Below are 14,665 nucleotides of genomic sequence, written 5' to 3'. Positions count from 1 at the left end.
CGGTCAATGAATTTGAAGAAACATCAATAGAAATAATCTAATTTGTAAAATAAAGAGAAATGAAAATACAAAATTAAAGAAATGGTCCATTTTTTCCAATTCCAATTTCATAAAATTTATTCCCCTACATAGACATAAAAACTTTTCCTCTCTGAAATGTTATCCAATTTTATACAAACATTGATCTCATCATGTTAGTCAGTGGAGGGGCCAGGCATAACTGGCCAATGACTTCCCAGGCCAGCCACTCAAGACATAGTCCAGGGTCCCAGTAAAATAAACCTGTCCTACTTGATATTGTAACTATTCTGGAGAGAAAGAAGCATCTTGAGTTCTGGGTGCAGGACTCCTGGTCGGACTGAGTAACCAAGGTAAGTTATGTCAACTCGGAGCTGGCAACTGTGAGATCTGGCTGGCTAAAAAAATCTGACAAGACTTTTCAGAAGTAATATTTTTCTGTAACCTGCCAGCCTCTATAGAGTTTCCTTCTCCACCTGGGTAGCTTTGTGATGATGGTAAAATGGATTCCAGGGGATGCCCAGGAGGCATATCCATAGATAAGTGTCTCTAAAGAGAAGGCAAACACAAAGTACAAAGAACATAAAGAGCTGAAAAAGAAGCATCATTGATGTCAATTTGACTATCTGGGGCCTTTCACATTTGCCCTGATCATATGAAACAGTTTGCCCTGATTTGAAGAACACCTGCACTATCACTTAAACTTGTCTTCTGAAGAAGTTTACTCCAAAGGACAACCCACTAGTTGTCTGTCTTACTCCTATGACTGGAGTCTATAAAGACAGCTGAGCTGTCTCTGGACTCCTAATGTATGAGCCATATGCAGCCCAAATATTGAAGAATCCAGCATTTCTACAGACTATTCCTTATTCTACTAATGAATTTCAAATATTACTTGAGGTACTGAAAGAGTACTGGGAACCAATGCGGAAATATAACTTCAAATTTTAAAGTCCTATAATTTAAAGACCAAGTGTATGAGAGAGATATAAATTCATATTCACTACCTGACCATACCAGATGTCTTTCTTTTATAATTCTTCATATGCAAAATGCATGATATTCTTCCAATTATCATATGCATGATAATCTAGTTTCCTGACAACATATTCCATATGCTAAGTGACATTGATTCAGACAGACACTGTGTGGTAAACATGGCAGGTAGATCATCTGCAACCCAGTTTACTATATAAATCACTGTGACCAATAGCATCTTTAGTAACTGGTCTCCCTGAGAGTTGAGTTATTGCTTCCTATTTATGAGAGCAATTCTGAGCCAGGCCCATCCTTTATTTATCATCCCTTTGGGTTTCTGGGACTTTCCAGGAAGAGAAAAATAACTATGATTTGTTACATGTTTAGATGTAAAAATTCACATTTGAAAGGAAAAAAACCTGAATCTGTTCTTTGCATTAAACTCCATTTGGAATATTGAGTGCTTGTAGTTATTTTATCCCCATGAAAGTAAATGATATTGCTTTGGGGAGAAAGTATACTCTTAAACCTCCAAACTAGAAAGCTTCAGTGTTTCTTTATGAATTAGAGAATCTTAAGAGTCTCAAACTTCTCCTTCTTTAAAAATTTTTTTTTCAACCAAGTTGCAGTTTCCTGTGCATTTGAAACTGTTGCTTCCAATTTACTTGATTCCAAAATCCAAGGAAATTTTTTCATTCTTTTTTTTTAACTCAGTTCCACAAATAAAATAAGGGATAGGATTTTCAGATTCTATGAGAAAAAGTAGAATTCCATATTTTCTATTGCTAACATCTTAAATTAGATTCCTCATATTTAATAATTATAATAATCCCAAATACAGTAAATTTTGTATGATGTCATATCATCAACTACCACACAAGGTGAAGTCTCAGGTGCAGTCAAGATACAAGCCTTGCTAAACCTCCAGAATGTTCTATACATGCGTCGGCAGTGGATTCTCTCATATCAAATACCCTGTTTTCCTCATTCTTCCAGATTTATCTGGAGCTCTTTGGGGTGAATTTTTCTCTACATTCTCTTGGCCCTCAGGTGAACTTCTTGTCCAGATGGCAGACATGGCCTGTCTGACACAGGCCTGGTCCGACATGGGCCCTGTGGGCACTCAGCTCTAACTTGGCTCCCCATCTGCTTTGATTTCCTTATGTCCTTGTTGAGTAGCAGTTTGTGACAAAAATTATAGAAAGGACTAGAAATGTTTGAGAGAGAGAGGTAAAATACTAAATATAAAATTCTACGTCAGCCAGTTCTATAAACTTGTGGTTATATACATAAAATAGAATCTTTCATTTAAAATAAATTATTTTTTGTTACTAGGGATTGAAGCCAGGGTTGCTTTACCACTGAGCCACCTCCCCAGCCCTTTTTATTTTTTATTTGAGTCAGGATCACACTACTGAAGCTGAGACTGAAGCTGAGGCTCAAACTTGCAATTTTCCTGCCTCAGTCTCCTGAGTCACTGGGATAACAGTCATGCACAACCACCCTGGTAACTTGATAACTTTCAAAGAAGAAAGTTGGGTTTTTGTCCTATTAAAACAACTCACTCATGACAAGGGAACCAGTTACAGGCAAGACACCAAGCCAACATGCCAATGAAAATAAGTGCCAGATCACTAAACCCTTAAGTTTTCACATCGGGAATACCACCAGGAAGAGTGAAAATAATGGCAAACATCATGCTCTCCAGGGGCTGGACTGAAAGATGATGTTCCACAAGCCACTCTATTTTGACATCCCATTTTGTGTTCTTCTCTCTACATCCAAGGCTGCAGATTTTATATACTGAGAACAGGATAGATTGAGGACTCAATTGTATATTGTCAACTCTGATACTAAATGGCATTCGATCTCAGAAACATTAAAAGGCTTACGTATTTTGAAAACAGAGAAGATGAGGAGGAAGCAAAGAGAGACTTCGACATCTGCTTAAGAAACTTGCTATTACCTTGTTCCAGGACAGAAAATGATATTTTGATACATATCTTCAAAATAGGAAACACATTTTACCAAACTACAAGTTAAGCAGAAACGTAGCTTCTGTGTTAATTATGCCAGTTACCTGGGAGTTACCTGCTCTCCTTGTCCTTGGCAAGAGTTTCTACTTCTCTGAAAATAAAGTAAACAAGGAGTTTGGAAAGCCCAATCGAGACACATGCCAATGAACAGGGCAATGCCATCTCTGAAAACACTGAATGGTGTCACTTCAAGACAAGTGTGGACTATGAAGGAAATGCAGTTTTGTTGGTGCAATGATGGTGCCCACCACTGATTCAGAAAAATTCACCCTGCACTTTCAGAATGTTCATGTTTGCTTTTAAGATATATATATATATATATATACATATTTTTTTTTTTTAGCCAAGGCTTTCAAATCTGCCAATCAGTCTAGAGACCGCCGGAGGAATTTACCTTTTAAAATGTATGTGGGAACCCATAATTAAGCAGAAAGAAAGGGAAGAGAGCTGAGCAGTGCAAGTTATTATGTATCAACTATTATACAGCCACATTCAGGCAACTCCTTCATTACCCTCGGTGTTCTTGGCTTTTAACATGGAATCTAAGGACTTAGTTGTCTTTGGGGTTCTGAGTAATCAGAAAAGAAACAATATATAAATAAATATTTTACATCCACCTATTCCCCAGTTCCTCTTGGTATTTGGCAGAAACACAAAGTTCCAGAAACTTGGCCTTTGTCTTCAAAGTTTACACTCACTACAACAGTTACATAATCAGGTCTCACAGAACTATCATGTCTGAGTCCCTCTTTTTCTTTTATTCTTCCTCATTCATACATAAGAATAAGCAACCAGACATGATCTATTCCTTATTTCAAGATGGCTCAGTACTACTATTTTATAGTTCAGCAGTATCAAGATGTTGGTTTTTAGTTCAGCTCATGTAGATCTAGGGCAACTTCTTTTTAATTCACTTACTCACTACTAGGCTTTTGGATCCCAACCTGACGGAGAACAGCAAATGTCTTCAGAGAATCTTTATGCTGATGGGTTGGGGGTACAAAAACCACTATTCGAATCTTCCCAGAGTGCTGATTTTATATGCCTCAGTGGGGAAATCTTCAGTGACCTGGTCTGTCCCAGCCCTGTGATGTCTAGCTATGCTTTGCCAGTCCTTCTCTCATGTCGCTTCATAAAAATCAAAATCTCCCATCTGTAAGCTTATTTAATCTGTTGTGTGGCTGTGACCAACATACCTAACAAGAACAACTTAGAGAAGGAAAGTGGACTTGGGTCTCATGGTCTCAGAGACCTCAGTTATTGACTGATAGCAGAGACCATTGCTCTGGGCCCAAGGTGAGACAGGACATCATGGCTGAATCTGGGATTCTGCATCTAAATGGGACAATTTTTTCTCAACTGTGTGGTCTCTGATGCCCTTCTCAGTGGTAACTGGGTTTCTTTGTTTAGGTTCTGAAAGCCTCTCTCCTCCTTCCATTCTACATACTGGCTCAGAGGAAGTGTTTCTGTTTCATCTTCTATGGCAGCTATCCACCAATGTCCCCGGCCTTCTGGGGAGACTGGAGCATCTCCTCCCCTTGCCTGGAGCCTGAGTCCTGGCAGGACTTCCAGACACTCCTGTATGTGCTGTCTGACAGAACTTCCTGGTGCAATCCCTGGGACCACTTTGTACAATTGAGAGCAGAATTTTTGAGTCTCATTGAACCCTATGCTTGGTAACCAGCCAGAAAATAAAAATGATAGCTAAGATTTATGTGTTCATACTACGCCCCAGGCCTTAAAATTTTTTAATACATTAACTTGTTCTTCTATTTATTTTACAGATGGGAAAAGTAAGTCCCCCGAGGCTAGAGAACTTGCTCAGCATCACTCATCTGGTAAATAGCAGAGCTAGGGTTTAAAACTAAACTCTTAATTACCTGCTTATCCTGTTTCTCCAAATTTACCAACCTGGCTGTAACCAGGATGCTATCCTGATTCAGTACCTGCACTTACCCCTTACCTGCCCCATCTGCCTTATATAACCGTGACTAAGCCACCTTGTGTGGCAATAGGTCTGAAGATATCATGTCTCACCCCTTGTTCTCCTATAAGGCTCCTTCATTCTCTATTATGGTCACATATCTTTGATTCAGGAGAAGATCACAAAAAATGCTTAATACTTCTGATTCTTCATGTAATAAACATCTGTTGGTCACCTACTCTGTGTCATGTCAGGCCCTACAGAAGTGAGTAAGAGTGGTCCCTGACACCCCCACCTCCTAGAGCTCTCGGTTAATAGAGGACATAGACGTGTCGGAATTGAGAAGACTAATCTTACACATCTAATTGAAACTTGTACTATGAGACCTGTAAATAGGATGCCTCCCCTTCCTAAAGCTACCCTTTTTATATACTGGGATAGGAGGCCCACACAACCCTGTCATCCCCTGTCTGAGCTACCTGTGTGAGAGTGACTAAATATAATGCACTGAATGTGTTGAAGACCCATTGACATTGCTTCACTTACTGAGCATAGGCTGAAGAAGGGTAATCTCCTTTTACACCATTTCATAGCAGTAGTCAGACCAAAGGGGGAAAAAAAACCCTCATCATTAAAAGAACTTTTAAATATGCATGAAACCATGACTAATTTATAGCTCTGCCCCAAAGCACAAGCAAAACATCTGCACACATATACTTCAAGTTCAAATGAAGTGCCTTTAAAGTAACACGTAGGAAACTGCTACCTGTTTATCTGATTTCATGCACTATTAGCTACTAAAGGAGAAGCGAGCAGTTTCTAATAGGGTAGATTTAAAAAGAAGAAGAAGAAAAGAAAAAAGTATCTCAGTGCAGAGAAAGCTCTTCTTGAAGGACTACCAACACATGATGAGATTGGGACCCACAATCCTTACATCCAGAAAGAGCATTTAGGTAATTCAGTAAAGAGCACAGGATCACCCGTCACCAAAGAAAGCTGCATTATGCCACAGCATGCTAGCGTTTCTTTCCAGTTCATCCACAGGGACATACATACCTCATTTTTCCACTATTGCTAGACTTTTCAAGAGCCAAAGTCAGGTGACTTTCCAGTCTCCAGAGTCTTCTTTTTTGTTTTGTTTGCAAATTGTCTGGATGGAAAACGTTCCTTTCAAGGAACATAGGGGAAAATATCTCAAGAATGGTAACTGCCACTGTGTGTGGTATGGTGACAGCTGCCAGATGCTTTGATAGTTATTTCAATTGGACTTCAATTGAAATGGGGGAGTCTAGAGCTGACCCCAATGCCAGCATTTACTCTACCACCCCTTGCTACCTCCTGAAAGCAGATGGCTTTGTGGAAACCCTATGGCCAAACACCTTCAGCTTTCTAGCCTGATGTAGGTAAATGACTTATTAACCCCTTAAATTCAACTCTGTTAAAAAATCAGCATATGTATTATGGATTATATCAAAAAGTGTATATAGTAATGTATGCTATTTAAGTATTTTTCCTGTCCCATGAAATTATATCTAGTCTTCTTTGGCTCACATATCCTTAGTTCAATTTTAAACAACTAATTGAGCTTCTAGTCCAGAAGTTGAGATAAATACTAGTTTATAACAGCAAAAGGAAATGGTCTTAGTCTTTATGGTGCTTGTGTCTAAGGAGGGAATACAGACTTAAAAGTAATCAATTTCAATATCTACTTTTACAAGCAAAGCAAACGATACATAGAGAGTACTACATAGAGAAGGGCTCCTTGAATGGTCTGGAACATCACTGGAGGCTTGCTGGAGAGGGATTTCGAGCAGTCTTAAAGGATAAGTGGGTCTTAGGTGAGGAACACAGCCTCATACAAAAGTCGTTCAAGAAGCCCTTAATCAATGAGTAAATAGTGCCTTAAGCAGAGGACCAGGAGGAAAGCATCAAGTTTAGCTCTCATTATTTTAGCTCACAAGCCAGATGGTGTCCTGAATGAGGCAGTACATCAGAAGGGAGAGAATCTTCCACTCCAGCCCAATCAGCAGGCCCAGAGAGAAGGCAGAACCTGAGGGGAAATATTTAAAACAGGCATCTCTATCCTGCCCTTATCCACTTCTTCTGTCACAGAGATTCACACTGGGACTGTTTCTTTTCCCCAGATTCTAGAATGAAGCAGCATTGGAAAGTCAGGTCTATTGACAGAAAGGACTTGAGCCCTTAGCTGATTTCAGGAAGAGTTTTCTTTGGAGTTGGCGGTGGCAAGTCAGCTGTGCCAGCCAGTCTGAGGGGAGCAGAGCAAAGGGTAAAGCCATCCGCATAGGAAGAAGCAAAGAAAGGAGGTAGATGGAAAACAACAGAGAGACGCTCCAACCATGCATGCTCTAAGGCAGGGAGATAAGCTCACTTTTAAAACAACTGAGGCTGTTGTGTAGAGAAATGGGCGATGGGAGGTCAGAGGTACAAGTCCAAGGCTTAGGAGAGATCCTGTGATGAGAGAAAAAGGCCTGGGGGTCTCAGTTATGATTTCCAAACCTTCCCATTTCTCTCAGTTTCTAAGGCAATCCTGTTCTTTTACTCCCCCTCGTTGGTTATGAAGAATGAGAAATACGATGAAACACAGGCCATTCTTTGTTCAGTTTTGTGGGGAAAAAATGGAAATAATAACCCTTTTCTCCCAGTATCATAGCATAGTTAAAAGGAATAGGAATTCTGGAAGGAGAAAAGACCTGCATGTACAGAAGGTTGCATCCTCAACTCCCAATGGCAGCAGGTAGGGAGAGAAAAGATGCCCCAGGAAAAGTAGGAATACTCAAGCAGGCTGGGGAAATGGCTGTACACCAGGGCCTTTGATGTGCTTCCACTCTGCTTGGAACTCAGCAGGTATCATCTATTTTCATGCTTATGATAGCACCCTGAGAAAGGATCGTTATCATCCCTGTTTTTCAGATCTGAAACAGTGGTACCAGAGTAGGTCCCACTAGGATTAATCATCCTGTCTCCATTCACACTTCAATAGTGGCAGAAAAGACTGGCTGCATTTAGCAGTTTCATGTAAGAAAGGAGTAGTAGAAAACTCATGGCTGGAGCCACAACAGAGTAGAGTTCTAAGAATCAACAAGCCCCTGTGGGCAGAAAGGAGTGACTGCTCTGTCAAACAGCTTGCACCGTCAACCACATCAGGTGATCTCTCCATTCCCCAGCTCTGCAGCCCCTGGGCACTCCATCTGCCCAGTCTGAACTGGTTGCTCACCAGGCCACCACCTAGTAATCATCTTGAACTTTATCATCATCCTTTAGGATTCTCTAAACTCTCAGACTTCCATTAAAGATGGTGGGGTTTTTTAAAAAATATATTTCCAATAAAGAAATTATTTAAAAAAAATTTCTGCCTCCAAGCCATCACTTTTGGTTTATATTCTGTTTGGAGATAAATCCACTAGTCATACATTTGTGCCTTTCATTTGGATTTAATTTTCTTACTTTGAAAAGAGAAATTCATTTCTGGATTTTTGACCCAATGGGAATCAGGAACCAAAAAATAGCCTTCTCTGGACTTCCTGATGTATTTCATGAAACAACAGACATCTTCCTTTCTGCCATTCCAGTTTGATATATTTTTCTGCTCCTTTCTTTGCATCTTCTCTTTCAGGGAAACCAATTGTATTACACTATGGGTACACAGTGGCACCACAGTTCTCTGAAGGAAAGAGGCCTCCCTAGCAATATGATTCTCAAAAATTCAGCGAACAATAGCATATTTTTATTTTACACTACCTACTTTTTAAAAGAACAGCATTTCAAGGCTCTGGGGACTCAATGAGACGATAGAATAAAGGGTGCATGAAAACTTTAAAAGAACACCATTTTGCCTAGCTGTTGCCTGGCTGTCCCCTCTGTGCAAGCCAGAAGTCACTCCTTTCAAAGACAGTGCCCCTGAAGAGAAGTGTTGGCTAGTTAGTGACAAGAGATGATATCTGTCATGCATGATAGATGCATGTACTGCCTGGTGGCCATGAAAGGCTCAGGAAGCTCCTCTTACCAGTGATCACTCTGACGACTTTATCTGAGCACTATATTCCTACATGTGGTTCTCTAAGTCTAGAACTTTCCTTTGTTTCAATGGAACCAATACACTGAAATATTATACCATATAAAATACAGAGTAGGAACATAAAGGGACTGTCTCTCAATAGTCAAATTAAAGCAACAACATCAAAATTCAAAACAAAGCAAAGACTGTACCCAAGGCATATTTTGTAGAACATTATCCACAGAATAAATTCCATCATTTTGTAGCCACTGCAAATTAATTTGGACAAGTTTATGAAATCCTCTTTTATTTTTCCTTAAAATGCATACTTGAAAGAGATGTATAACATCATTTCAAAACTTCATTTTTTTAGGGCAAAACACATAAAATTTAATCTTCAAGTGGTACTAAACATCTTTATCATTTACTAAAAAGTTTCCTTCTAGGGAAACAAAGAGTTTCAAATTAGAAATGCATTTAAACACATGAAATCTCATAACAAATAAAGAAGAATTTTATCATTTAGCTTTGAAATGTCTTAACTTCGGTACCTCACCTCTGTTTCAATACTCTTTGGTCAATTAGTCCATTATCAAGGTTTTCAGCTGGATGGAAAGATGGCATCTGCTCCCCATGACTGGCTGGACTGGAGGACTGTATATCCCTGGAACCAAGAAAAGAAGGAAGAACTGGTGTGAGGCTATTCAATGACAGCCCCAAACATTAATCTCACCGCAACTCTGAGGGTAGGGGGTCAACCCACAGTAAATGCTGTGATCTAACTTCCTGTCCAAGCTCATGTGAGACTCATGACTAAAAGACTTGAAGGGAGGACGTACTGAAGATGTCTCCCTCAGTGGATTCTATATGCTAAGAAGTATACAGATACCAGTTTGTGATGGTGTTTTCACCAATCTGTTGTATTTTCTTCCTGGGACTGGGGATGGAACTGAGCTATGCCTGGAGCCCTCAATCTGTCTTATTTTTAAATGCTGTTAAGATAATCTTTTCATTTATAAAATGAGGGTGATAATAGTACATATGGCTAATATACTTATTTAGCAAAATAAAATGGTTATCTGTCAGATCCTTTCTCCACTCCTTGCCATTTGGGGGGAGCATTTATTACCTGTAAAATCTCATCATTCTTAGAGCCATACCCTATCATTTTCTAAGCTATGTAACTGAAGTCCAGAAGGGAAAGCAAGTTGTTCGTGGCCACAAGCTACTCAGTAGTAGTGCTAAGATTTGTACTCAGTTTTCCAGATTTCCTGTCCAGTAATTTTTCTATCAGATTCAAGAAGACCACCATAAAGTACCTGTAAGTACTCTCCTATTGATCATTTATTTTACCCACTACATTTTACACTTGAAGAAGCTAAAACTAAAACAAGTCAAACAAATGTCCAAGGTTTATCTTCTTTTGTTAGATGAGTAGCAAATATCCTAACAGAGGTTTGAAAGCAGGTATTTTGATACCTAAATTCCGGGTTCTTTCTCATACCAAGTTTTATATCTTTATAAGCATTTCCCATAAGGGTTTAATTAAAGGGCATATTTTCATGTTTCTCTGCTATCATTCCTACTTGACAACAAACTTGTCAAGTGATGATATATTTGACAAATATATTTGACAATAAGCAAACATAACCAACAAACATTCTCTTCTCGCATGAAATTGTAATTTTACACCTGAATAATCTAACCTAAGTACAAGAGAACACAACCCTTAAAGTGAGTTGGCTGTTTACTATGTAAAGTGATGAGTGCCCCCTCCTAAATCCTTGGGCAACCAGTGTTCCCAGTATTGGCTACCCTCAAAAATAGCCTTCTTGGACAAGTTAACAAAGCACTGTTTTGAGTGGGAAGAGGGAAGAGAGATTTGTTCCTGTCCAGGAATTATAATACTCCTGACATGAGTGTGAATTGACAGGAGTTAGGTACTATATTACTTTCACAACGTGCAGATGAAGAGACAGAGGTGCCAACATTTAGTAAAATCAATCCAAGTCAGTGGTAGAACCAGGAACGAAGCCCAGATTTCCTGGCAGTCCAGCCAACTCTCATTTACTAGAGAACATTATAAACTGATTTGCAGTGGAAAAGAAATGGCTGCCTGTTCTCTTCTAAGCTGTGCCTAAGGCAATATTAAGATTCCAGTCAACTGAGAGGAACTTCCAGTTGAAAAGTTCTACTCATCAAAAATGCCCGGAAATTACTTTGCACTGGCTTTGAACTTCACACCCTCTCTTTTGCTGGACAGGAGTAAAATCTTACAATGGGAACTTCTCCAAAAGTCATATGTTCGAGAATACACTAAAACGGTGCTTATAAATTCTTCAAATAAATCATTTGGAAGAATTTATAGTCCATGTATACCAGCCCTTCAAGACTACCTATAGCCTCTAAGTCCCTAGAAATATTCAAATATCCTAGAAATCAATACTTCAGCCAAGTCTCATTAATATTGTATTCCATATCAAAGAGAAAGAGAGAAAAAAATTACCCATTTAACTTCCAAAAAGATAAAAATAGAATGGATATCATCAAACATGACAACCTTATTTTTAAATGAATGATTGGTCTAAAGCAAGTATTTCATTTCAAAAATTTTGCAAAAAGTTCTTAATAAGGAAACATCAAATCAGAATGTGTGAAAGCATCCTGAATATAGATTTGTAAAATTAAAAAATTAATTTGCTTAATTCTGTTGTCATTTTTTTAATGCATAAATCAGCGATTAAAATTAAAAAAAAAACCACCCCCAACCTTCATGCTATAGCCATTCTTGGGAAAGCATAGGATCAAAAACAAGGCCTTTTATGGGTCACCACAAATGTTTCCACATGTTTCCTGTGGGGTGCTATCATAGCATTAATTATTCTAAGGATACTTTTAAAGAATTAGGAAACTCATTGTGGCAAGAGTGGTTAGTAAATCATTTTTCTAAGACCTCTAGAGGATACTATATATTAGTCACTATATAGGGTCCTAAAGGACACAAATGCATGAATAAATACCCAGGAGCAGACACAGATGCCTTTTGCAAGCCCTGGTTTTTAACTTGTAAGTCCCAAGTTTTCAGTCTTACAAATATTTCAACAAATTCAACACATTAAAATAGGTTGGAAATCACAATCTAGAACTTAAATTCTTTGTATATGCATTTTCAAGTGCTCTAATCATTCACTTATTGTTTTTCTCAAAAGTACAGAACTCTAAAAACATAATATTTATTTCAAAAGTTACCTTAAGTGGTATATTTGTTGCTCAATTTAAGTTTTTTTAGGTGTCCCACATCCGGGACAATGGGGCTTAGTGGATTAAAACCTTATTTCCAGGAATCCATTTCCACCCTTTCACTTATATTTCCACTGCTCATCCTACAGCATTTTATTTAGGAACCCCCTCCTTTTAGGACTTCACCAACAATTGGAGTCAGTGTTTAAAGCGTGGTGAATAAAAACATGATGTATCTTCATTCATAAAATTTTGCAAGAGTGCCCTTTCCTCAAATATTAGAAATATTTTACACATAAATCTAGCTGAACATGGTCACATTTTCCAAAATGTTTTAAACCCCAACCTTCATGCTCTCGCCATTTTGGGGAGAGCATAGTATCCAAAACAAGGCTTTTTGTTAACATCACTTACGCTGGGGTTGCTTCTGTTTGTGTGATCAGGCTTATCTCCCTGGGGCTTCCAGGAAACCTTGGTCCTTGATTGTTCTGCTTGTATCTTTTAATTAAGTCCATCAGAACAGCCTGATGCCCAATTTTCTTGACCAGTTGCTGAACCATCCGATCATTAAGTGCTAGAAGAGCGGCCCCACTTACTTCTTCCTCTGAGAAACAGATAAAAATTAGTTTCTATATGGTTTCCCAGTAAAACACAGCAAAACACAAGCTTTATAAACAGAACTATTTCCGGTGTTGAAAGGATTGTCTAAACTTGTCCTCTGTGGTTATAAAACTGTATGTATCTTTGACAAAAATATAACTTTGATATTGCACAATTCCAAATTGATGTCTGCTTCTAAAAAAGAACCAGGAAAGGGATTCACAATAAAAACTTTGTATTTACTCATTAATGCCCTTTCCCCATTCTAATTCTAAATTGCAGTATTTTTATTTTCTTCATATTTTTGTTGGTGCATTTTAGTTGTGCATAATGATAGGATTTGCTGTTACATATTCATACATGCGTAAATATAACAATATAAATTGGTCAATATCACTCCCCAGCACTTCCCCCCTCCCTCCCTGCCTCCTGCCCCATGTAACATGCATTATTTTTATAAAGAAAAAAAAACTTCTTGGGAAATAATTCTTAGTAATACCTCCTGACCAATATTAAATACTTATAAATCTAACATTGCACATACTAGATTATATAAGGCAAAGTCTATATAAAATATATGTATCAAATAAGTATTTTAAGTCCCTATCAAGACTGAGTTCATCTTGCAATATCTTCTCCTGTAGATACTAGGTAAAACAAAAACTCTTTCATGGTAAATAAAGAACTAAAAAGTTCTTTACTGCAGTAATTCCACGTCCACATTTACATACACACAGACAGGAATCAGCAAAGTAATTTTTAATAACAGAAGAAACTCACAATATCCAGGCTGCTCAAATAAGATTTTTGAAAGTGTGAACAACTCACCTTGAAACCTAGGCACTAGCTCTCCTAAGTTTTTCTCCACCAGCCAAAGGCAGACCTGATCAACTGACCAAGTTTCCATTGCAGGATCCTATAAATAGTACACCTGTAGAGTAAAAGGCCAGGGAAGGATTCTCCAGTGTTGTTGTTCTTGTTTTTCCCTGATTATCGTTCTTTGATATATTTAAAAAAGAACCATCTCGTTCTTCTGCTAGATTCCTTTAGACTCCCAACATTAAGTTTTTAAAAAAATGAATATTTTTATAATACATATTTAAAAGTTGCTAAGAAAACTAACAGACATGTTACAAACTTGACTGATTTTAACCCATTGCCTGGTCTCATTTTTAAAATATCTTCACCTGCTCCTACTTTTCCCCACAGGCATCCCTCAGCTTTACTCACAGCCAGCCAGAACATACAATGGTACACCCAGGTTTCTTCACAAAGAAAAGAAAGGTGTGAAACCATCAGGAAGTGGTTGACATTTACAAAAAGGGTGGGCAGAAGAGAAAAGAGGAAGGATCAGAAGAAAGCCTGACAGAGATACTTATTACACCAGGACTGTTTAACCCCTTGCTGCTCCCAGCCTGGAGAGAGAGCTCGCAGCCCCTGCTCATGGTCTGCTTTAGCAAGAGAAGCCTCAGGAGAATCCGAGTGTATCTGCCCTTTCTTCCAATACCACTCAAAACCCATTCAGTTCTAGAACTCACTAAACACCATTATGATTGGTAAGGGAACTGGGATAAACTCAAACACTGATTTCTCTTTTCTACTTAATTGGGCTGACTTAGAATTAGAAAATAATTAAATTTTTCTAATATTTGTCCAAGTGAGAGACGTGTACACAGAATTTGAAAGATCCATTTCTTATTGTTCTTGTACAGGCTATTATTCTGCAGCCTTCAAGTATACTGATTTCAATGTTTTTTCTTATTTAAAAAAATTTTGATAATTTTCCCTATTATCCTTTAGTAGATCATTTGTTTTTTACAATTCAAAACAAAAGACATCAAATGGATTGGGCAG

General features: G+C 38.3%; 1 protein-coding gene across 3 annotated transcripts in view; it reads right to left on the bottom strand.

Annotated features, from left to right (window-relative positions):
- The window catches only part of Samd3 (sterile alpha motif domain containing 3), a 46,848-nt gene extending 33,115 nt beyond the window's left edge, over window positions 1-13,733 (bottom strand). For 2 of the 3 annotated variants that reach the window (XM_076859743.1, XM_076859744.1), the window contains exons 1-3: window positions 13,640-13,718; window positions 12,626-12,815; window positions 9,528-9,635 (exon numbers count right to left, since the gene is read on the bottom strand). In XM_076859743.1, the coding sequence (XP_076715858.1) occupies window positions 9,528-9,635; window positions 12,626-12,815; window positions 13,640-13,718 (377 nt within the window). Of the gene's footprint in view, window positions 1-9,527; window positions 9,636-12,625; window positions 12,816-13,639 lie in introns of all 3 variants that reach the window. The other variant, XM_076859742.2, reaches the window with a different exon arrangement.
- Between the last annotated feature and the right edge of the window lie 932 nt (window positions 13,734-14,665).

Source organism: Callospermophilus lateralis, chromosome 6 (assembly GCF_048772815.1).
Source record: "Callospermophilus lateralis isolate mCalLat2 chromosome 6, mCalLat2.hap1, whole genome shotgun sequence".
Classification (NCBI taxonomy): Eukaryota; Metazoa; Chordata; class Mammalia; order Rodentia; family Sciuridae; genus Callospermophilus; species Callospermophilus lateralis.
Note: the sequence above shows the minus strand (reverse complement) of the source record. Positions and strands in the feature narration are given on the sequence as shown.